Source organism: Denticeps clupeoides, chromosome 16 (genome assembly GCF_900700375.1).
Source record: "Denticeps clupeoides chromosome 16, fDenClu1.1, whole genome shotgun sequence".
Classification (NCBI taxonomy): Eukaryota; Metazoa; Chordata; class Actinopteri; order Clupeiformes; family Denticipitidae; genus Denticeps; species Denticeps clupeoides.
In genome coordinates, this window is record NC_041722.1 from 12725517 (window position 1) to 12749389 (window position 23873).

Genomic DNA, 23873 nt, shown 5'->3' on the forward strand with positions numbered 1-23873 from the left:
CGGAGACCATTAGGAACTGCTTTTCCTCCGTTCCCGCTTTGTGTGTGTGTTTCTCAGTGGCTGAATGAACACTCGCCCGCTTTGATTCTATTGGTCGTGCGAAATTGCGTCATGGCGCGCCGCGGTCAAAGTTCAACAAATTTCAACTTTTACTGTGGTGCAGGACAATGGACTGGTGGACCACCGATTGGCACGCCGTGCAGCACTGTACTCTGTACATCAGGCAACCACAGTCACTACCGGCACTACTTTTTTTTTTTTTTTTTTCCTCACAAGAATTTTTATGCCACCGCCAGAAAATCACCAAGCAACATAATAATGATATACTCTATCATGTTCTGCACTGCATCCATGCAGAATCGTCCACAATGCATCGACTATATGATTAATTTCAACACCCCTAATCTTTAATGAAAAGAAAAATTTGAGTAAATGGGAGATGCTCCCCTTAAGGGACCACAACTGTACAGAGCCATGCTGGCTGTGCTACACTACAGTGGAAAATTCATGAAGTGTATCAATAAAAACGCAAGAATGTGTGAAATTTTATTGTGAGCATAATACATTGTATTGTTTTCTTCGGTCATTGCAAGTTCCTTTGAAAATCCTGCATTTTTGGATGTCAGACGCATGCAACGGTAGGGAGATGTGCCTTCCACTGAATTTAAATGAGAACTGAGGTCATGACACTGTTTTGGCCATTTAAAATTGTTAAATTATTATTTTTTATTTTCCAACCCCATAGCTATTATTTTGTGTGACCTAATTTCTTTAACTTTTCATGCTTTTATATTAGTGAGGGGTGCCGACATTCCTCAGACAACTATTCATTGCTTCGTCCATGAATGGCTGACCCTGAGGCAACAAAGCAGCTTGACATGCTTAACTCAATCTACCGTGTTTCAGTCGTCCGGACGAGTCACTTCAAATAAAATACCATATAAAAGAGAACCTTTTTTTGGTCTTGTTCGTCACATAACTTTGTTCTTGGAACAAGGACTGTGATTCCATTCAGTGTTTCTCCTCCAAACTGTTCTTATGAACTGGTGTTTGTTTAAATTCAGAAGAAAGATGCGTAGCTGACATCAGGGGCGTGGTGTTTGTAGGTGTCATGTTTACCTGAAGCTTTATCTGCTGCGCTAAACATGACTTGAGGGTTACAAAATGCTTGCTTGAAAAAATGTTTTTTGTTGCTCTGCTTGTTTTTATGATCAGATTTGAATAGTCGCCACTAACAGCGAAAATATAAATGACATTTCAAACAATAACCTTTGATGTAATGCACTGTTAATATGACATGTATTGGGATGATTATGTCAGTATTATTTTGACACACTGCTGCACTGAACATGTGAGGAGCGCCGCGTTCACAGGTCATTTTTAAAATGTTCTCTTTTTGGAAAATAAACCTTGCCAGAGCCAGGCAGATTTAATGTAAAATCACAATGCTTTATTACATTTCCTGGGGTGTTATAAGAAACTGTTTGCTGCAGTAATATCAAATAATAACTCATAAGTAAAAAGGAACAACGTATAATGTGTATGTGTATAATGTAGTAGATTAAAAAGAAAGCTATCTGACTTTGAAATGTAGTTAAAGTAAAAAGTCTTTCAAAAGGGAAATATTACAAGTACAGTAGCAAGTTATTTACAGCATTTATCAGACGCCCTTATCCAGAGCGACTTACAATCAATAGTTACAGTGACAGTCCCCCCACCCTGGGTTAAGTGTCTTGCTCAGGGACACAATGGTAGTAAGTGGGATTTGAACCTGGGTCTTCTGGTTCATAGGCGACCGTGTTACCACCCTAGTGTTAAATTCTGTGTAAATGCCTCTAGCGCTGTTTTTTTTTTTTTTTTTTTTCTACTGATATGTTGCTATGCAGCCATAGCCTGTTGAGCTACTTTACTACTTTTCTGTCACTATCAGGCTCTTATGTTTGATGACAACTTCACTGATCCACATGACCTCTCATGCCTCATTGCCATCACGAGTCCAGATACTACACCTAATGCTGATGCTGCCACTCAGCAAATCTGTAAAATGCTTCATATGAAACGAATTATTGGATTAAGGAATTCCTTATTTTTTAGAAGAAGAGTGCCATTTTCATTCTACAGATTACATTTGGAGACCAGCAGTGGCATTTGTTAGAGAAGCTATGCTTTTGTTGCTAGGCTTAATTTTACATTACAAGAGGGGGGCGGGGGGGATTAGGCCGGTTCTTTCTTCCAGATGGCTAGAAGACAGAACGACAAAATTCCCTTAAAAGATGATTTGGCGTGTAATCAGATTACGTCGGAGATGGATGGATTCTGCGGACTGGGCAAAACACAAACTGTTTGTATGCACAGATTAATATGCACATGTTTAATATACCATGCATATTTATTCTTCTCTCATTGAGAATGTTAGAGTTTCCAGGATAATGAAGTTTTCCGATCTTTGACCTATGAGGATATTTGTTCAGGAAGTTGTGTATGTAGCCTGTTTTGCTGACACTATAATGGAAAATGCAGAACTGGAGATTACTCTCTAAATAAAATAAAGATACGTTGTTTGGACTGAAACTGCGTTTGATTTTCATTTGAAGGGACGTTTCTCACAGTGCCTCGGGACTAAGCTCTACCATGGCGGGCCAGCGCCTGTTTTGGTTCTCTTTTGGTGTCCGTGCTGTTCTACATGTTGGCTCTGTTTGTCCAGGGATGTTCATGGGTGAGGGGATTTCTGTGCTTGGGCCCCCCTGCAGTGTCCGGGGGACCAGAGATTATCAGCGGGCCCCTAATCTGCTCAATCAGACAAGAGGACACGTAGGCACGCCATTACAAAAACCCTGTTCTGCTGAAAGCCACTTCATTTAGTCACACAAATCCAAATGAGAGGGAAGTGAAAACCTCCTGCTGTACTAAAACGACTCCTATGTCACCCAACTAGATATTAGACATTGTTTGTAATATTTTAATTGATAATTTGTAATATGTAGGCCTTTTTCGTTCCTGGCCTTTATTAGTTAATAGATTTTTACATATTCAATATTGTGACCCAGTAAACTATTAGTAATTATTGCTATGATCCTGGTAGTTATTCCTTTGTGGGTGTGTTCACACATATATGACATGTTATGTTCTTCAATCAATCATTTTCTCTTACATTTGTTATTTTAATTCTGTGATCGCTGTCTGTTTATACTCTGTGTGCTGCCCTCTAGAGGCAACATGTAGCATTGCATGTTTGTTTATGCAGCAAAGGGGAGAACGAGAGAGAGGATAAGGGTGGAGAGACGTCTAAAACAAGTCCCAACCAGCCTGTTGTCTGTAAGCCTGTATTGGAATGTTGCTTGACTGATGTCGGCGTACAAAACAAACTCTGGGATGATTTGAATATTTAGGACAAAAATAAGCACCACAAGCTTCCTGACAATCACACTTGATCGTAAAGAAATACATGGGAATAGAAACTGTGTTGCATACTTTTTCTTGACTGGACCTCGTACCTGCTAGTGAGATTATACCGGTCCGCTGTGAGCGAGCGGGAGCCACAGTTCGGGAACGTTCACGGTTTCCTGCTGGAGTTTGGCTGTTCGCTTATCCACATGCATGTCATCAGTCCAGCTGGAACAACATGCCGACCGCAGCCGCCAAAAGCAATAAGGCGCCCTGTTTTCATACCCCGGCAAAGGCCGCTGTTATTGCTGGGGAAGGAATTAAAATGTGTCTGTGACGCTGCTGCTGCTACTCTATGGTGTTTCTGCCTCCGGAGCAGGTTGAGGTCACGGTCTTGAAATCTCAGACATTTAGGGAATTTTCATTAGAATGGGTTTCAGGTTGACCAATGTTTATTTCACATTTTACACATTTCCCCCATTAAACCAGCCTGAAACCGCCTATTATTTTAACTTTGCAGATTTATTCTGGTGGTTGGGTCCATAGTTTTTCTTTTATGGTCTGTTTAACAGAGTCAGGAATGACTTTGGTGCCCCATATGAAAAGTGATTATTGGCATGATGAATGGTAAATTCTTATGAGGCCTTCTGATTGATTTGAATTTATATATTTTTTGGCCTAATCATTAAAAAGCGATCACATGCTCTGTAATTTTGTTTTTAATAGGTTGTCATGAATGAACCGGACTAGAGAAATATGAGCAACTAAACATTACAATTTCTCTCTTTTATCTGACCCTCGTTTCACTCACTTTTTTCTGTCTGGTAACCAAACAAGGTCTTTTGGCCTTTCCTGTTTCTCCTGTCCTCTTGTGTCAGATAACCGGGGGCCACAAAACAGACCTGTAAGGGGCTGAAGACCACGTGAACGTGTTGCCTTGTGAAATAATGTGACCTGGTGACACTGAGGCAGCCGAGGGCTTGATGGACGACAGAAAGCTGATCCCTCTGTCCGTCAGCTACGTGTCGGAAGTGGGGGAAAATAGCTGGGAAAATGCGTGACCTGGAGGTCAGGGGTCAGTTTAAATGGCAGCAGCTGTCCAGACACCGGGTCGTCAGCAGGGACCGGTGAGGTGCTGGATTCTCTCCCTTTTCTCTCTCTGGCTGTCTTTTGCAGTCACTGCTTCTCAACTTTTTCGAGTTGATGAATGTCTCACGGCTCTGGAAAATTAAACTGTCATGTGGAGACTCAAAGGGACGTGGTAGAAATGGGACTGGAATGTCACATCCATTGTTCCATTTTGCGGTTAAATGGAAATGATGGGACGATCTGGGGACCGCAGTGTGTCTAACTGCATTACCTGGAAATAACGCTGTCAAAGCGACTGCGATTGTGCCGGCAGCCACAGTGACGCCAGCGTCGCAGCAGCGTTTGATGAATGGGGCAGCCTCTGTCATCTCAGGGTGGGTGGGACCCTCAGACAGCTCCCGGTCTGGAGCTGTCTTTCTATAGCCGCTTTACATGCCACCGCATGGCCTTCTCTTCACACACTTGGCACGGACTGTCAACAGTAGCCTCCTTGGGGGGTCTGGCTAATTAAAGCATCAATTTGCCCAACCCTTAACGACAGGCTCCTCACACTGCAGTCTGCCCCTGCTTTGGCGTGTAGGTCAGCATGGAAATAGCGCGGCCCATTACAGCAGTGCATGGCCTAATCGCGGTTCATTTCCCTTCTGCAGCATGTAATTGGTCCTCGGTGCATTAGGGTATAATATGAACAGCCTGCAGTGGCTGCTGGGTGAGAAGTTGTATACTTGCTGGGTACGTTCTCTGGTCAAGTCGGCCTGCTTACTACTACTACCCAAATTGATCAGTCTTTGTCCGCACTGCAACCTCTACAGTCCTTCTTTAAAAAGCTCACCATTTTTTATCTGGAGCACCTTTTAAGGTTGCAAAATCCACTGCCAATAAGTGATTAATGTTATCTATATTTCCTCATTATAAATGTATGCACAATGAAATCATAAATCATATTTGGCTGGCCGACTGTAAGGTGGCTATTATCTTTTTTTATTAACAAAATTATTAAATATAATCTGAAGTGTAATGTTTTGTGTGTGTGTTTTGTCATTTTTTCAGGCTGGTTAGTCTGGACAAGTCCTCCCACAGAGAAAAATTATTGGTCTGACAGATCAGGGTGCTCGCGCTGGTGGTTGTAGATAAGATGAGATAAGATGCATGCACTCTTTTAAATAGTGTGAAGACATGCACTCAATGTTGGACAAGAAAGCATGGCTCGCTAGTCAGGGCCATGTGGAGACCTTTCAAATTCCTTTAAACCAAACTGGCTCATCCTTGTCTTTATTGACCTTGCTCTGTGCACTGGTGTGCAGTCATGTTGGAAGAGGAACTGTTCCCAGAAAGTTGGGACCATGAAACTGTCCAAATTGTTTTTGAAGTATTCAGAGTTCCTTTCAATGGAACTAAGGGACCAAGGTCGGCCCCCACCCCCTTTACCCTTGGTACAATGCAGTCAGACAAGTACCTTTCTCCTGGCACCAGACTCGTCCATGACATTGCCACAGGAGAAGCGTGATAAGTCTTGAATGCAGCTGCCCGCCCATGGAAACCAGTCACTTGAAGCTTTCTGTACACTGTTCTTGCTGCCGCCTTGTTATAGAACCACTAACAGTTCACCGTGAATATTTGTTAGCAAGGAAATTTTGCAAATGAACTTGTTGCATTGGTGGCCTCCTATCTTGGTTTGAATTCACTGGCCTCCTGAGAGCGGCCAGTGTTGGATGCAGTCTGCATTATTTCTGCTATGTGCTTGATTTTATATACTTGTGGCTAGGGGTGTAGATAGGCAAGGATCTCATGATACGATATGTATCATGATATGACCATACTGCACATATTGCGATCTTCTACAGTTCACTGAATATGTAAAATCAGTTGAAATACAAGATGCTGTGATCGGTCTGTGTGAAATGCAAAGCAGTAATTGAAAGTACCCAGCTGTACAGCGCCATCTACACAAGTGGAGGTTGATATGATATTGTATTGATATCGATTCAGGGACAGGTATGATATTTTACCACGTAAAATATCATGATGTATTGCTTTATCGACATTTTCAAACACCCCTACCTGTGGCCATGGAAGTGATTGGAGGGGTTTCACTGTACTGTTGGTGACAGTGTACATCTGTGGTTCTGTTTCAACCTGCACAAACCCACTACATTCATGATATGGCTGTTAAGAAACACCAGAACCAATTTAAGGTCTGGTTGCAGGGCAGTACAAGCTCGGTTATAGTAGCCTAGTGGTTGAGACACTCTGCTGTGAACCAGAAGACCTCAAACCACACTTACTGAGCAAGACACTTAACATACATAATTTTTCAGACGTTCTCATCCAGAGTAACTTGCACTCAGCAGTTACAGGGACAGACAAACCCCCTGGAGACACTCAGGGTTAAGTGTCTTACTCAGGGAAGTTGCAAGACAGTCACAAGACAGTGAGGCAGAGCTTACACCATGTAGTCAGTAGGGCTGTGGATGTTGCAATGGATGTTTTGCGTGTCATAGCGGAGGCCTGAATTCATTTTTATTACATCTAACTCTGTAACCCCAAGCTTTTTGTTTTTTGTTAGAATATTTGAGGGGGTGAAAGGCATAAAGATGATCACCCAAGATACCGTGCTGCATTCCTGAAGACTATTCTCATGGGCTGCTGCCTTCGGAGAAGGGGCATTTTTCTGTCCTCCCCCCCAAGTCTGCAGTGTCTCGCTCTCCTGAGTCATGTCTGCCCCAGCCGGAACGTTCCGGTCTCTGCGTGATCAGAGCTGAGCTGTTCACTAGCCGCTGCAGGATGTTATCACTACTCATCCTGGTACTTCCCGTCCGCATCGCTCCTTCAGTCTGCACCGGGATGTATGGAAAGGCGTTCAGGGAATGATTCATGCGGAGCAGTGCCCAGGAAAACCTGAAAAAGCAAGAGTGTTCTGCCGGGGCTTGTCATCCACCTGCAGGTGGCTGCAGAGTTTCACGGCTGTGTGTGTGGGGGGGGGAGAAGCAGTCACTCTCACTGCTGTCCCATGTAAATCACTGCCTGTCACAGCCTGCCGTTTTAGGACGGGGCTTTGTTTTCACTGCTGGGTGATGTTGAGTGCTGGCTCCCCTGTTCAAACACACACACACACACACACACACACACACACACACACACACACACTGACCACCTCCTCAGGACGCTCTTCTCAGATATCAAGAAGTGTATTCATCACTAGGGAATCCATCTGTCAGTATATTGGAGCATATATAAGTCCCATTAGGCTGTCGTTGCAGCCGAGACTGTTGCTTTTAGGATGAGATACCGCGGCACAGAAAGGTCAGGACTGGGTGTTAACCTGCACACATGGGAGCAGTTTATTAGGCAGCCAGTGCTGTAATGCTTTAAAGTTTATTTGTACTCTGTGTTAAACATGGATATGCAGAAAGCCTTCTGTCTAATTTTGCATTAAACAAAAAAAAAAAAAAGTCGAAAGGTTGAAGACTTGCCAGCTACATTTACGGCATTTATCAGACGGTCTTATCCAGAGCGACTTACAATCAGTAGTTACAGGGACAGTCCCCCTGGAGCAACTTAGGGTTAAGTGTCTTGCTCAGGGACACAATGGTAGTAAGTGGGATTTGAACCCAGGTCTTCTGGTTCACAGGCGAGAATGTTACCCACTAGGCTCCCTGTAACTACTGATTGTAAGTCACTCTGGATAAGGGCGTCTCATAAATGCCGTAAATGTAAAATGTAAATGTATTACTAGACACTCTATTGGTCACTTTTGTATGTATAAGGAGTATAAATCAGCCCTTACAGGTGGTAACATTTAGAAAATGTAGCATTTATGTTATATATGTAAAAAAAATTTTTTTTTGAAGCTGTGTTTGGTTCACATAGCAATTCTGTGCCTTTGTTTATTACAATTAAATTACATGCCATTTTGCTTACTCTCGTATCCAGAGCAACGATTACTGGTTGCACGCTGGAGCAACTCTGGGTCTTGCTGAGGGACCCAGTATTGTACGTCATCTGGGGAACAGGCCCGAGTGTCACCCTCATGGTTTCTTGCCCAGTTCCTGCATTAATACAATAATCAGGTGTGGCCCTTTGTGCAACTTCTTGACCTTTTGAAGTTGTGAAATTAGGTTGAAAGGTCAACACCTACTTTTAATGGTAGTTTCTGCAGTTTAGAGAAATGAAAATCACATGTTGATGTCATCTTAAACATCATTCAGCTTAGTTAGTAGGTGAAGGCAAATGATGCATTTTTCTTTTGCTTTAAGCTTCATGTCCACAGGATAACCCATCAGAATGCTTGAAATACAGCGTTGATCGTCTGTCTGCATGTTTGGGTTGGTGGTCCTCAGCAGAGATCATGTTTGTCCGCCGACACCCGTATGCACAAGAGGTATTACCAGTGTTGGATTTAGGTATGGGGGACGTGCAGCTGCCCAGCATGACGTCCTGTTGGGGGGCAAAAAACAAAAAGAGGTACTGACCTAATCAAATATTGTAATGGATATGCAGAGATTGTAAATATTTTCTCCTATTAATTTATTTTTTTTATTTTTTTTATTTTTTTACACCAATAGCTAAAGCACTTTCGTTTTATGTCTTGTGTCCTTTTCACTTTCAAAGAATTTTTGCAAAGACAAGCAACTTCCCAGAATCTGCCCTGCAGTTCCATAGTTCATGTTCCATTTATATTTTCAAGCGCGATGTTTTTCTTATATTCAGTGCATTTCTGAACTTAGTGCATCTAGAGTGCATCTCTTTTCCTCGAGTTCTGTAAATGCTTCTGAGAAAAACTGCCGGGGCCACTTGCGTTTATTTCAGGTGACAAATGGGACGGTGAAGGTGGTCCATTTTTGTTCCTTTGTTTCTATGCGGCGAAGCAGCTTAGTAAGGGGACACCGACCATTCATCCGATGTGTCATGCGGAAGGCCTTTTCGCATGTTTGCAGAATATCACCGGCGCTCGTTTAACGCGCCTCCGGCAGCAGGGGCGTAACAGGAGATCGCGCTGACGCGGTGTGTGTAAATTAAACGCCCCCCCCACCCCTCCCCAAACTCCCTCTTTATATAACGATAAATAAATAATGACGTAGACTTTTTGGGAATAGCACCAGTGCACGGTGTTTACCGTGAAGGTGCGGTGGTTGGGGTGGGGGGGTCTGCGCTCCCAGACAGCTGATTGTAAAAAGCCGACACATAATCCAGCTACCGTGCGCTGGGATCAGCCGCCCCGCTGCCAGGATCAAGTTGGTAGACGGTTTAAGTGCGACTGGAAGGGTCCCCTCTGGGCCCCGGCCAGTGGCCTCTAAAATTTGAGACCGTAATCCCCATAGGTTAATATTTCTAGTTGCTGGGGTGCGTGCTGGCGCTGGCGAGGTTCTGCCAGGATGGACCGTGTGGCAATTACTCATCGGTGCAGCATGCTCCGGATGTATTATTAGACCTGTCGTCCAATCGGTCATCAGCGGTGGGGAATAAAGAAGTAGCCAGTCTGAGGGCTCGTCTGCTCAGTGTTTACCGGGATATTTTAGAACCCGGCCACGGCTCCTTTATTTACTGAGAGCGAGAGGCTGACCTTGCCATTTGGTGGGGGGGGGGCCACGGACGCTGCAGGGCAGGAAAGGGGATCTCCCGTCCGGCGCTGGGGCGGACCGGGGAGCGCTCAGAGACTCAGCCCAGAGGAGGAGCTGTTCGGGGCTGTCCCAGGGCCAGCCTCTCGCCCCACACGGCCGCGAGCGGCGCAGGGATGAAGTCGCAGGGAGAGCGCCAGGGCCGCGGAGAGCCGAGGAAGCCTCGCTGCAAGTCCCTCTTCTCCTGTGCGGGACTCTGAGGCACAAACTCATGTTCCCCTGTCCCACTCGCTGGCTGAGTGGCTTTTTTTTTTTTTGGATACATTTTTTGGTTTTTAGTCGGTAGCAGCCCACCAGAGGACCAGCGCCCGTAACAATGAGTCGATGGCTTAAGTGCACCTCCATGTACTTTGTAGGTATCCGGCTCGGATCTTCCAAATGCAACGTTTTTTTTTTTTTTATCTGCCGTTTAGCTGGCAGTGTTCAGGGGAATGAGTCTCACGGTTCCTACGAAACTCCAGGGAGTTGAGTGAGGAATGCTGCTGCTGGTGGAACTGTGCAGTCAACATCTCTGATATACGGTGCCTCTGGGATTTAACAGCTTGCTTTGACTCGCCTCACTCCTGTTTTTAACTTAAAAACTGCTGCTTTGTCTTTGTGGTCTGTGTGTTTGGTTAGCGACAGGAAGAGAACCCAAAAATCATGTGTTTTTAATAAATATTATAATTATTGTATGTAATAACTGTGCACGTTCCTATTGTCAGAACACAGACTGGAATAAGTATGACGACCGGCTGATGAAGGCGGTGGAACGCGGCGAGGTGGACAAGGTGGCCGCCGTGCTGAGCAAGAAAGGCATCATCCCCACCAAACTGGATGTGGAGGGTCGCTCAGCGTGAGTAGTCCACCCCACCCATCTACTTCCTCCCACAGATCCTCGCCACGTTTTCATACCAAACTCTCCCTCTCGCGCTCCTTTGTCCCGCATTGGGCTGTGTATGACTTAACTAGGGTTGCAGTTCGGGTGTCGTGCGTCACCATGCGCTAATGCTCCGTTTGTCACGAGAAGCTGCTTGTTCTGTAGTATTGGTGTGGAAAATGAGATTAGGGGTGTAAACACCACACCCCTTATTGATATCCCTGGTATGGGTTCCTGCCCTGCCATGCCTGTCTGGGTCCCTTCATTCTGAAAACGTCTCAGTGTGAACACATGGAAGTGTTTTAGGACCGGGATTTTTTTCTTTCTTTCCCTGAAAGTCGTGGTATTTACAGAATCTGTTTAGCCTGGTTTGTGTTTGTGTGTAATCTGCGCTGAGGTTTGTCTCTGTAGTTTGGAGTTCAGGGGTAGTTATGGGAAGCGCGCTGTGGTCGGGCCTTGTTGACCAGAACGGCCCCTTTGGGGAAGTGGCCAAGCCGAACAGGGCAGATTTGTTGAAGACTTGTATAAAATTGGAACAATCTTTTAATGTAATTGTAGGGCCCGCCAGGGTCACGTGATGCTTGTCCTTGGGTTGAAGGCCATACAAGCTCTGAGAAGTTGTGGGTTATTTTGGGATTACAGACGACACAACGTTTTAAAGTCCGATTGCCTTTGTACCACCTCTCACTCCAATAGCAGACAATAACTGTAAAACTAAATCTCTTCCTGAAGCCTGTCTCAATACGTTCTTTTCTTTCACGTGTCCTTACAAAAGGAGCGACCGCTGTTTTCAGTCATTGACGTAGGTGAAGTCGGGCGAAGAAGTGATTTGAAAAGGCCGCTTTGTTATTCTTTAGTAGTGAGTGGCAGGTTTTGAGTGGATGCGCCTCCGGGTATTTTGGGATGTGTGCGAAATGCTTCCAGACCGGCGCTGCTGCTGCTGCTGCTGCTGCTGCGAGGAAGCAGGACCATCATCTCATAATAAGGTGATGGAATTTCTCAGGACTAAATCAAGCACATTCGCCGCCTTCACAGACGCCACCCTAGGCTGCGGGGAAATGGAGCTGGGCGCAATAAACACTGTCTTGATACACGAAGCTCGCTTGTCGCCGGCACTGCCCCCAGTCCCTGCTGCTGCATGTAAGCGGATGCTTGCGGGTGGCTGTGTGACCTCTAGAGGAAGATGCAAATCTCAGATGTGAAGTCATAGCGCGGGACGTATTGTTCAGTATCGAGGTGGATTGCATGTCTATTTATTTATTTATTTATTTTTATCTGTCTGTCTATCTATTTATTTATTTCTTTCTCCATCTAAGACCCCCGGGGTCATTACTTCAATAACATCTCGCTCACAGCTTGTAATGCCTGCTTATATCACGGGGATTTACATCTGCGCTTAGTTTAATAAAACTTTGAGAAGTCAACACTCATGTTCATGCCTGAACCTCCCCAGCGCTGATCTGCTGGAGAGAAGAGACCCGGGCCGCTATGGCACGCGTCCACTTTCCTCATTCAATCAGACGCCACAACCCCAGGACCAGGAGGCTGGAGAGGCCGGTTCATTCGCTGGCCTTGTTTAGTGGCGCACTGTTAATTATACAACTTCAGAGGTGTTTGTTTGGAGGGGTGTTAAGCACCAGCTTTCATCACCGCAACCCCTCCCGCCACACCTTTCTATAAATATAGAGCGTATACTGGATACAGCAGAGCTGACAGTCTGTCAGGGAGGTGGTGCCAGGCTGGAATGACATGTCTGTGGGTTGAAGAAGTTAGCTAATGGTTGGGCATGAAGAGGACAGGAGGAAGATCCAGTTGGAGAGTCAAAGAGCAGCAAAAATTTTATATATATCTCTCTCTTTTATCTCTCTCTCTCTCTCTTTCCTGAAGAAGCTAGTAATGTTGGCCGTCTGCGGTCAGATACGGGTCAAGGTTCTCCAGGCAGAGTTGTTGTCTAACGTCTCCTCTCTGTCCACACGGCTTTTAATAACCGCTCCCGGAACGAGGTGTCAGTCTGCTTGTCTCCGCCTCAGTCTTTTTTTCCTCCGTTCCACAGTGTGTCATATTCAAACGCTCCTTGACCACGGTGCCCCCATATCATCACCAGCAAAAGCTTCTCTGGGGTGTTTCTGCTGACTGCATTTCCATGCTGCCCTCATTTCTGTCAAGAATTTGTGCAAAACCAAAGCAGTACTTCTTAATGTTGATAAAACTCAATTGTGAAATAATTATTCCGCTGTTCGGTGATTTAATGGCTCATGACATCCTCCTCTTGTGACAAACCATTCCACTCATTCATCGTAATGATTGTGACACTTTTGTTGTATGTCATGTGATGTGCAAATGCTTTCCATTGCAGTTCATATTTGTTTAATCTGTAGGAAACATGCAGGAAACATATTATTCTTTAGAGAAGAGATTTTTTTTTTTTCGTATAAGTGTCTTCCTTTTATGATTTTTCTGAATTTTTGTTGTTCCCTATGTAATCCTGTGCAGGTTTCACCTCGCTGCAACCAGAGGCCATTTAGATTGTCTCAACCTCATCTTAGGCCATAATGTGGACTTGACAGCCACTGATGCCACTGGTAAGCGCGAAGTGGGAGCTGCTGAAATTAGCGCGCAGCAGAGTGTGATTAATTAGTGTCCCTTCTGTTCCAAAGTGAGTTATATTGTTTTTTTTTATATATCCTGCAGGGAAAAGTGCCCTGCATTTGGCTGCCAGGAACAGTCAGTCACTATGTGTGCAGAAGCTGCTGCAGGTACAGAATGGTTGCAACATTCCTTCAGTTCGAGCACAAGATATTCTCACACTATCCCATGTGCTAAACTGTGGGCCATGACTATCTGGTGTCAAGAAATTAATGTTGCAGAAGTGACAATCCTTTTATTTTTCGAGCCTCAGTCCGTGCAGCAGGTTGTCACCTCAAGTATAAACCATTCATGCTCACAAAATGAAGCTGAAACAAGACATTGTGAATCAGTTGTGTTTAATTAACCAATTTCCCCCTTTTTTACTGCCTGCCTGAAAAGTGCTGAAACTTTAATGGAAACATACATATGCTACTATTAGTAATAAAGCTCTTAATAGGTGTAAAAATTCTCACGGCGATCAAATAACAGACTCAAATTGTTTTATAACTTTGTGAATTTGCCTTGTATGCCCCTCCTGCACGTTGGGGTAAATCCCAGTGCATGCATCCCAGGGTGTAGAGTTTCGCACCCTGATCATCTGACTGCGCTACTAGTTTGGGAAGCTGTTGCTAGAGAGATTTTTTTTTTTTTTTTTTAATATAGTCGCCTTTTCAGAACACCACCTACCACATATCATTGCAGGGACCCAACGGTGGAGCCACATTCGCGTAGTCACCTAGACCTCAGTGCTTGTGGTGAAATGCGAAGGCACCTTATGTCTGTGTTTTTATGTCCTTGCAGCACAATTGTCCCGTGGGGAACGTGGACCTGCAAGGGAAAACGGCGCTGCATGATGCTGGTGAATAGAGCCTTCACTTCCAGTCCTGAGTGCATCAGTGAACCCTGTAGTCAGCAGGATTTTTTCCTGGAAACCATTATGTTGTTTTTCTTAGTATTTATTTATTTATTTTTTTACCAAGAAGTTATGGTTCTGTACAACGTTACAGCTTATAATGGAGTTTATAAATGGAGCACTCTTTTGTGGTCTCAGTGCCAGAGTTTGGTTTCCAAAAGTATAATAATGCTGAATTCTAATGTTTCTTCCCGCAGTGATGGCCGGCTGTTCATCTAGTGTTAAACTGCTGTGTGACAGTGGGGCCACTGTAAATGCTACTGATTTTGTGAGTCCTATTTTGTTATTATTGAATGAGTACTCAATGTCATTTGAAACTGCGACTTTGTCTCTGTTCATTTATCCTTTTTTTGAGAAAGCACTGATCAGTTTGAGAACCTTTCACTATCTTTTTTTAAGTTTCTGACAAAAGGACCACCTCCAGTGCCAGACTTTGTAGACTTTGTAGCATAAACTATATATGGCAACAGGTGTCTGTTACATGGCAGTACTGGGGAAAAAAAAAACAGTACTGGAAACAGTAGTTGAAGCAATTGTAGATATTTTTACAATAATTTTTATTTTAAAATGTTATACTATCTGAAGGTTTGAATATTTATTGCATTATATTGGCAGGATGGGCGAACTCCTCTGATGCTGGCAACGCAAATGTGCCACCCGTGGATCTGCCAGCTGCTGCTGGAGCGTGGTGGGGACCTCACAATCTGTGATAAACAAAACAAGTGTGTGGACCCCGACATTTGGATTTTTAATAAATTATGACTTTACATTACATTTGACCTCTACTTATCCTTGTTGCTAGGACTGCTCTGATACTGGGATGTGAATACGGCTGTAAAGATGCAGTGGAGGTGCTGCTGAAGAATGGCGCAGATGTCGCCGTTGTTGACGGCTTGGGGCACGACAGCTACCACTATGCGCGTCTAACGAAGAACCAAGAGCTTGTTTCCCTGGTGAAGAGTTACCTGGACAGCACCCATAAAGGTGGGCAGTCATTCCAGCATTCAAGCCTCGTCATCCCCTCCCCCCTTTCCCTTTTGCACAGCAAAACCCATCCACCCAGACTGCTGGCAGGACTCTTGGTAATTTTTGGGCACCCTGTCGGGTGTGAGTGTAGGAATGAATGCGTTAGGATCAGCAGGAGAGCCTAGCTGTCTCAGTAGTGGAAGGAGGGATTTGTTCCCTGACCCGCTTACCTGCTAAGCGCTGCAGGGCCACACATTCAAGGAAAGAGACAAGCACAGCTGTCTGGACCTAAGAAGCAAACGTTGTCCTCTCTTGAAAGTGCTTCTCAGTGGAAGAGGTCCAGGAAATGCTGCCTGAGGTATTGAAGTATGAGCTTCCTCCCGCTCACAGTCTTTCACACGCCCACGCACACTAAAAGATGGGCAGTTGGACGCTCTTTAGTTAGACTTGAATTAGTGAACCATTCTTCTCTGTCTGGCATAAGAAAAATTCCTGGACCCACTGCCTTCTGCCTCCTGTACCCCTTGCCTGATGAAAGGACGTGTGCGTTTCTCAGCACTTCAGCTGAACGCTGCACTGCAGTGCACCATGTGAGACCTGTCATTAACTGTGCTCATGAAGCGCTGTTTACAATAGCTTCCGATTGCGCGTAGCTGTATTGGGCAGAACTGGTCATTTGCGCTTTCAAACGACTGCTTCACACAATTGCTTTTAAAATCCCCCAAACACCTGCATCTGAAATGGTTTGATCTGGAGTGCTCATTAGCCTGTTCTCTGACTGAATCGTATTTGCCGATTTTTACCTCCACATCCTTATTTGAACTCCTGTTTGTATTTTTCCTCTCTTCAGCTAAAGAAGCTGCAAGGCTTGAGCAGAAAAAAAGACAGGTAAGCAGCAATTATTTGATAGATGAAACAACTTCCGGTGCTTAAACTGTGGGAGAAATAAACAAGAGGTCTTTGCTCATTATTTCAACTTCTGCTGTCATTAAATCTGTTTACTGAACCTTGTCCACTGGCGGCCTGTGCTGTTAATAAAGATCTGAAGTAGCGGTATTTTGAGTTCATGTGAATCTTTCACTCGTTCTAAAGAAACCACAAGGAACTAGTGCCATCTGGTGGCTGAAATGAATAATGCACTATTTTTTTTTGGTTTGTGAACTTGAATAAGAAACAAATTGTTTTTATCATAGCAGCTCAAAGAGTGAAAAGACACAAACAAAAGTAAAAAAAAATGTGTTGGACAATAAGTAAAGTTTTAAGGAAGGTATCTAGCTCTCAGATCTAAGCACTTGTGCATAGGATGGAACTTTTATGTCAGCTACCGTGAGACGTTGAAAGGATGATCACATTCAGGGGTAAAGATGTGGGACGTATGTTATGCCAGTGAATTTCTAACACTGATCCTGTCTCTACAGCACTTAGCAGAAGCAAACGCAGAGGCTGCAGCCAGTAGAGAACAAATAATACATGTGAGTTGGTTCATCGTGTTAAGAGCTTTTGTCCACTGGTTATGGTCCAGTACTTGTGGAATAAGTATACTTTTTGTGGGCTGTTGTAGGACCTAGAACGGCAGAATGAACACCAGCAGGAGAGTCTCCGGAAGTTTCACCTAGAACAAAGAGCTCTCGTGGACAAGGTGAATCTACTTCAGCAGCAGCTTAGTCAGGTAAAGTCCTGTATACCGTTTAATCCTCCGTAAATATTAACGTGATGTTCTGCACAATGCTCCTGACATCTGTTTTTGTGTTTTTGTTTGTTTACAATTTTTCTCTTTGGTCTACAGGAAAAGTCAGCTGTAGAAGACATTCACAATGAGGTTTGTATTGTGTGTGTGTGTGTGTATATCTTCACAGAAGATGAAAAACATGTCTTCTTGTTTCTTGTCTGAACTCAGAGGGAACATCTTAAGCTCCTGCTGTCTGTCCGGGAGAAGGAGGATGTGGCTCGAGCCATGGAAACTGTGAAAGTTCAGCATAAGAACCACCTGGTTCGTGATCTCTGCAAATGTGGTTTTAATCATAAGCTGTTTCATTTTTTTCCCAATTGAGTACAGCTGGCTTTTGTTGCACTTTGGAAAAAATGAAGGGTAATGATATACCTGCATTTAATTACAGGGAGATTACTCTGGCCAGTCTGTTATCAAAGGTGAGTTAATCTTTTAAGTTACTGCAGAAAAGGTCTACAGCGAGAGACCTTGCTAATGAGTGGTGGTGTGTTCATCCGCAGTGTTGTTTAAGATTGTTGTTCTCTCTTCAGGTAAAGACAACATTCTGGTGAAGCAGTCTCACAGTCTGGATTCTGCACAGGTACTCTCACTCTCCTCAGGCCTTTGTTGAATCCTACAGAATAAAGAAACTTCAAAGTTTAAAGAACTTTATAAAATAGTTAAATGCTGTGATGCAGAATTCAACACCCACTGTGCGGTACAGTAATACGGTATGCAGCGGCCCCAGGCTGGCTGCTTGTGTCAGCGAAGTTAAGCTTAGGAGAGGCAGTGGCAGCCAAATCTGCTGCTGGATTCTGATTTCATACCATCAGCGCTTTAGCCTTCAGGAAGGTTACAGATTTATGGTTTTATTAGCTTTTAATTTTGGCCTAAAGATTTTTATCCCTCCATAATCTTAAGAATGAAGTTTAAGTTAAGGGAGGAGCATTTTCGGGGATTATGCTTTAGATAAACTAAAATGCTGCAAGAGTAAGATCAGTGAAAGCAGGCTTATAAGCATTTTATGGTGCCACTTCACCGTCTAAACTAGAGGGCACTAATGCACAACTTGAATAATATTATCTTTCCACATGTGTAAAAATACAACGTTTGACTGCCTACAAAAAGGAGAATATTGTGTCTACAATGGTCTTGTATGCATCTGGTTTGCTTGGGTTAAATCATATGGAAAGTGGTTTAAAATCAGTCACATATTGTTGTGTGGTTTTAACAGGTTACAATAAATGTCAATGCTGTTCCTTTTTTCTGTGCTTGTGAGTTTCACATGTGGTTGACCTAGCGGGTAAGGAAGCGAACTCTTAATCGGAAGGTTGTCTATTCAAATCCCGACCCGCCAAGGTGACGCTGAGCAAAACACCGTCCCCACACACTGCTCCCCAGATACCTGTCATGGCTGCCCACTGCTCACCAAGGTGATGGGTTAAATGCAGAGGACACATTTCATTATGTCACCATGTGCTGTGCTGCAGTGTTTCACAGTGACAATCATTTCACTTTCGCATTTGCCGGTGGGTTATTTACACACAGGAATATTTTGGAAGCACAATATAAGCCATAGCACATGGGGAGTGTTTAAAAGCACAGATAATCTGTGTGCATGCTTGGTTTGGTAGTGGACACAGTCCAGTGATGTCTAACAGAGATAATGTTGACGTTTAGTGCTTATATTAAGCATAGGCAGGAGGACCTTGTGCAGCTTTTCTGTGTCTGCAATTTTGAGGGTGCAAGAGAGCTGTCAGTCATCTATATTGTCCCCTGCTCCTTCTGGGTGTATAGTGTATACAGTATATAATACACTGTATGTATCAAAGTGCAATACGATTGTTCAGTTTGTTATGTGCAGTTTGCAAAGAAGTGGCTGTGTGTTGCATAAGGTAAAGTATTTAGGTGTTGTATAAAATGTGGTGATGTGTGGTGTAACCAGGTACTTGTGTTTGCTGTAGATCTTGCAGCCTTCAGGTCCCTCCCGCTCCCTTTCACGACCGTTGGAACTCTCTCGCAGCACCTCAGTGTCAAGTGAAGTGGAGAGCCTTCGTAGGGAGCTAGAGGGAGTCCGGCAGAGACAGGAAGTTGCAGAGGAGGAGGTGTCACGGCTGAAGCTCGCTCTGGTTCGCAAGAGCAAGGAGTGTGAAGAACTTGCCCAGAGTCGGGACGCCACCAAGCGTGACTCCGATAAACAGGTACGGGATCTGGAGGAAGCCCTGGGCGATGTGCAGAAGAGGATGTTGGAGTCGGAGGCCAAGGTGAAGCAGCTCCAGGCCCATGTGGTGGCTGTAAAAGAGCATCTCAGCAACCAGTTGGTAGATGACCTGAAGGCACAGCTCAGCGAAGTTAAAGTCAAATACGAGGGAGCTTCAGCTGAAGTTGGCCGTGTACGCAACCACCTGAAGCAGAGCGAGAAGGCCCTTGAAGAGTACAAGAAGAGTGAGGGTGTTCTGGCAGTGGAGGCTGAGACAATGACCAAAGAGGTCAAACAGCTGACTGAAGAAAAGGAGAACATGGCTGCAACACTGCTGGAAATGGAGGCCCACGTCAAGGAGGCAGATGCCAAACTGGATGCCGTGGTGCCTGCTGAGAAGTTTGACAATATGAAGATCCTCCTGACTAATGCAGTGGATGAGAAGGAGAAGCAGCTGGCAGAGCTGAGGGAAGACTATGACCGTGTGCTGGAGGAGGTGGCAGAGCTCCACCGGGAGCTTGATCATAAATGTTCACCAGGCAAGAGTATCCCACTGCAAGAGCATGAGCGGTTGAGGGCAATACTGGAGGAGCAGAGCTCTGCCCTTAAGAAGAAGTTGTCTGAGGTCACCTTGAAGAGCCAGGACCTCATCATGGAGTTGGAGGAGGCTGAGGATGACCGGGAGCTCCTCAGGGAACAGATGGAGGAACTGAAAAGTAAAATCCAAACGCAGTTTGTGCCCCTCAAATCTCATGAGGAGATGAAAAAGTCTTTTGGACACACAGTTGAGGAATTGAGACAGCAGCTGGCGGAGGCTGTTGAGAAGAGCATATGGGCTGAGGATGAGAGGCAGAAGCTTCAGGTAGAGAAGGCCACGCTGTGCGAGAATGTGACCAACCTGAAGAGCACCCATGTGTCTTGCGAACGCTTCGAGAGCGAGGTTGGCTCACTGTCTGCCCGTAACACAAGCCTCGAAAAGGAGCTCGAGAGCCTTCAGAAGATATACACAGACAAGGAGAAGGAGTTGAGAGAGACTATGAAAAATAAGCAGGGAGAGTTCGTATCAAGGCTGGAGTATGAGAAAATGAGGGCTGAGCTAAGTGCTGCTTTAGATGAGTCCAAGAATAAAGTTTCCAGGATGGAGAGGGACTGTTGGGAAATGGAAGAAGAGTTGCAGAAAGTGAAAGTGGAAAGTGCCACGTTGAGAGAGAAGTTTGAGAAAGTTCAGGCTAGCTTAGACAAGGACTACATTAGCCGTAGTGAACATGAAGTGGTGAAAATGAAGTTGAACAGTACTTTGTCAGAGGCTGAGTTGAAGGTAAATGAGGCCCAGTCCAACTATCAGTCTGCTCAGGAGGCCACAGTCCAACTTCACAAGGCCATTGAGGAGCAGAAGAAGGAGTTGGACACGATACAGGAGGCTATTCAGTCAAGATTTGTTCCACTACATATTGTTCAGGAGAAAGAACAACAGATTGAGGAAACAGTGAAGAACCTATCAACAAAACTGGCTGAAATGGAGGAGAACTATGTGAATGAAAAGAAGGAACGTGAACGTCATGAGCGGGAGAAAGTGGAACTGAAGTTGGAAGTGGAGGCTGTGCGGAAAGGGCTGGAGTCTGACTATGTTTCCAGTGAAAAGTACCAGGAAGTGGAGGAGGAGTACAAGGGCAGGGTAGAAGATCTTCGCATGAAGCTGGTGACGATGGAGCAGAAGAATCAAGAGTTGACAGTGCAGAGGGACAAGTTGGAGAAACAGATACCCCGGCAGACTGCAGAGATCGAGAGCCTCCAGCGCTGTCTGCAGGCTGAGTATGTGAGTCTGGAGAAATTTCAGGCCCTGAACCTTCATCTCCACCAAGTGAAGGAGCAGTATGAGCAGGCTGAGGTGGCTCGAAAGCTGGAGGCTGACAGGGTTCAGGAAGTGGAGAAGGAGCTCCAGAGCCGGGGCAGTAGTGAAGCGGCCATGCTTGCTGAACAGGTTCTGGCCAGAGAGGCTCTGGAGGTGGAGGTGGTCCGGCTCAGGCAGGCTCTGAGGGACGAGGAGGAGAATGGTGTCCAACGGGCTGAGGACATTGCTGCCTTGCAGTCTGAACTTCTGAGGGCCACGCAGGCCCTGGAGAAGCTCCGCAGCCGAGACGACGAGGTATTTGTTGCTAAGATTCACTCCCATTCATTGGGTTGAAATGCTGGGAAAAATTGTAGCATTTTCATTTCTAATTTGATATTTCTGAACAGGTGGCTGAGCTGCGGGTGGAGAAGCAGAGGCTAGAGGAGGAGGTGCTGGAGCTCAGTCAGCGTCTGCCTGGCCTGGCGCAGCAGTGTGATGAGTTGTACCAAGATTTGGCCAATGCCAAAGACTCTGAGGCCAGGACTTATGCCGAGATGGAGGCCCTGCAGGCCAAGAGCACCTCCATTGAGCTCGAGGTCCGGGACCTGCAGGAGCGTTACGATGACTCCCTCAGCACCATTGGTGACCTTCAGAGAAGAATTCAGTTGTCATCAGAGCAGACTGAGGTCAAAGACAAAAGGGTACATTTTTCACAATGCTCCCAGCCTCCTATTCTATAAGTCTCCAACCTAACATATTAGTGGCCTTATGAACAGGAAAAATTGGGGTCATTGCTGCCGAACGCTTGTTAACTGAAGACTAGCTTGTCTGGTCTGATCCCACAGAAGAGCTACTGTCGCACTGCCGAGAACCAAAAAGCTCAAGATAAACAACCCATACAGTGTACAAAAATTGCTCAGTCCCCAGATCTCAATCTGATTATAAGATTTAAAGGATCCAATGCTAAACACTTGAAGTCATGACTATCCAATTAGAATTAAGGTAAGTAGCATTCATATTGGTTAGTCATGACCTGAGAGATCCTGTTTTGTGGAACGCTCCCCAGGGCTCAAGAGAGAGGACTTGTCAAGTAACAATTATGACACACACAATATTGGGATTAAGTTTTTAATGTTGTCACTGATGGGTTAATGTTAAAATAACACTGAATTAATATAGCAGTCTGAATCCCTTCATGCAGCAGATGTTTACAAATATTTACAGTTATTGTGTGTTCATTCCACAGCAAATTTAGGCACAATTTGCTATATTTGACATACAGTTATATAAGTGCAGTGAAATGTACTCTGATCATATGAATGCAAATTATGTTTTTTCTATCATTTAAACTTTCATTGGAGGTCAAAATGGAAAAAAAAAATCATTATTTTTTAATTAACACGAAAAATTACTATATACATGTGTGAGATAAATGTTATTACTGGGCATAATAATGTGTGGAGTCCCATCAGGTACATCTGAATGAGGTTATTGCTGCAAATAGGTCAAAGTCATAGATGTCAATAGACCTCTAAATAAGTAATTTGTTTACTAAAATACAAACTGTACACTTCACATTTTTGCTGAAGTGGCAGAACTTGCTACACTCTGGACTCGTTGCTGTGAACGTGAGTGGTGTGTAATGGCAACACTGTGTGTTTTCAGATCACAGAGCTTCTGGCTGATGTTGAGAGACTCAAGCAGGCCCTGAACGGTCTCTCCCAACTGGCCTACGCTGGCAACACGCCCAGCAAGAGACCGAACCAGCACATCGACACACTCCAGGCCCAGGTCAAGAGCCTACAGCAGCAGCTGGCTGTGAGTATGCTGCATCTGTGTTTGTGGGTGTTTGTGTGTGTGTGTGTGTGTGTGTGTGTGTGTGTGTGTGTGTGTGGTCACTCAAAGCCAAGGGCAACCCACACTATTTGACATCGTACAATTGCTCATTAATGTCACATAGAGCTGCACTGCTTCAGGGCACCTCAAGTCAGCTCTTCCAGCCCTTCAAATAAGTGGCTGATAACAGTTGGAAATGTCACATGCTAATTAAAAGCAGTTCTGCAAACTGATGTTTTAGCACAAACTCTGTATGTATTTACAATTGTTTCCATCCAGCAAAAACACAGTGTGACCAACTAAGTGCTTTCCGTACAGTATACATTATATTTATCTTATCATTTGTATTATATTGTTTAATATTTAGTATTTTTTGCGATAGGGCAATCGTAGGTAAAATCTGTTTACAGTTTGGTGGTGCTAGGAGCCGCTCTCACTGCGGTATTTAGTGAACATCTTTTAACGACTCCTCCACATTAAAGATTCATATTTGTGGTTGTTTGACCAAGTGGGGTTTTTGTTGGTTGGTTTCGCCTCTGAAAGATGAGTCAGTGTCGTGGTGCCGCCTCTTTCAGGAATGAGTTTTTGCCAGCGATAGCTGGCAGACTCACATTGCCTCTTTTCATAGGCCCTGAGGGGTGAAGGCCCTGCTGCTCAGGGTGCAGTATAATCAGCCTCTCTGTTCTTTCACAGGATGCTGAAAGACAGCACAGGGAGGTGGTCTCAATTTACCGAACTCATCTTCTCAGTGCAGCACAGGTAAGGGCGGGTGGGGGTGTATGCTTTTTTTTTTTTTTACGTAACAAATGAAACAAGACTCTTGCGTAAGAGTCTGTCCATC

At 44.7% G+C, this 23873-nt stretch overlaps 1 protein-coding gene and 1 long non-coding RNA gene across 2 annotated transcripts in view; both read left to right on the plus strand.

Annotated features, from left to right (window-relative positions):
* The window catches only part of LOC114766171 (uveal autoantigen with coiled-coil domains and ankyrin repeats protein-like), a 31276-nt gene that overhangs the window by 5897 nt on the left and 1506 nt on the right, over positions 1 to 23873 (plus strand). The window contains exons 2-19 of the mRNA XM_028956819.1: positions 10796 to 10926; positions 13444 to 13532; positions 13642 to 13706; positions 14380 to 14437; positions 14689 to 14759; positions 15107 to 15213; positions 15294 to 15475; positions 16308 to 16345; positions 16876 to 16929; positions 17019 to 17126; positions 17244 to 17276; positions 17355 to 17447; positions 17575 to 17605; positions 17717 to 17766; positions 19130 to 21511; positions 21604 to 21897; positions 22862 to 23014; positions 23726 to 23791. Coding sequence (XP_028812652.1) covers positions 10796 to 10926; positions 13444 to 13532; positions 13642 to 13706; positions 14380 to 14437; positions 14689 to 14759; positions 15107 to 15213; positions 15294 to 15475; positions 16308 to 16345; positions 16876 to 16929; positions 17019 to 17126; positions 17244 to 17276; positions 17355 to 17447; positions 17575 to 17605; positions 17717 to 17766; positions 19130 to 21511; positions 21604 to 21897; positions 22862 to 23014; positions 23726 to 23791 — 4005 coding nt within the window. The remainder of the gene's footprint in view (positions 1 to 10795; positions 10927 to 13443; positions 13533 to 13641; positions 13707 to 14379; positions 14438 to 14688; positions 14760 to 15106; positions 15214 to 15293; positions 15476 to 16307; positions 16346 to 16875; positions 16930 to 17018; positions 17127 to 17243; positions 17277 to 17354; positions 17448 to 17574; positions 17606 to 17716; positions 17767 to 19129; positions 21512 to 21603; positions 21898 to 22861; positions 23015 to 23725; positions 23792 to 23873) is intronic.
* Positions 7722 to 8913, plus strand: LOC114766172 (uncharacterized). The gene is made up of 3 exons (XR_003742751.1): positions 7722 to 7776; positions 8407 to 8543; positions 8730 to 8913. It is a non-coding gene; the product is annotated as an uncharacterized LOC114766172 (long non-coding RNA).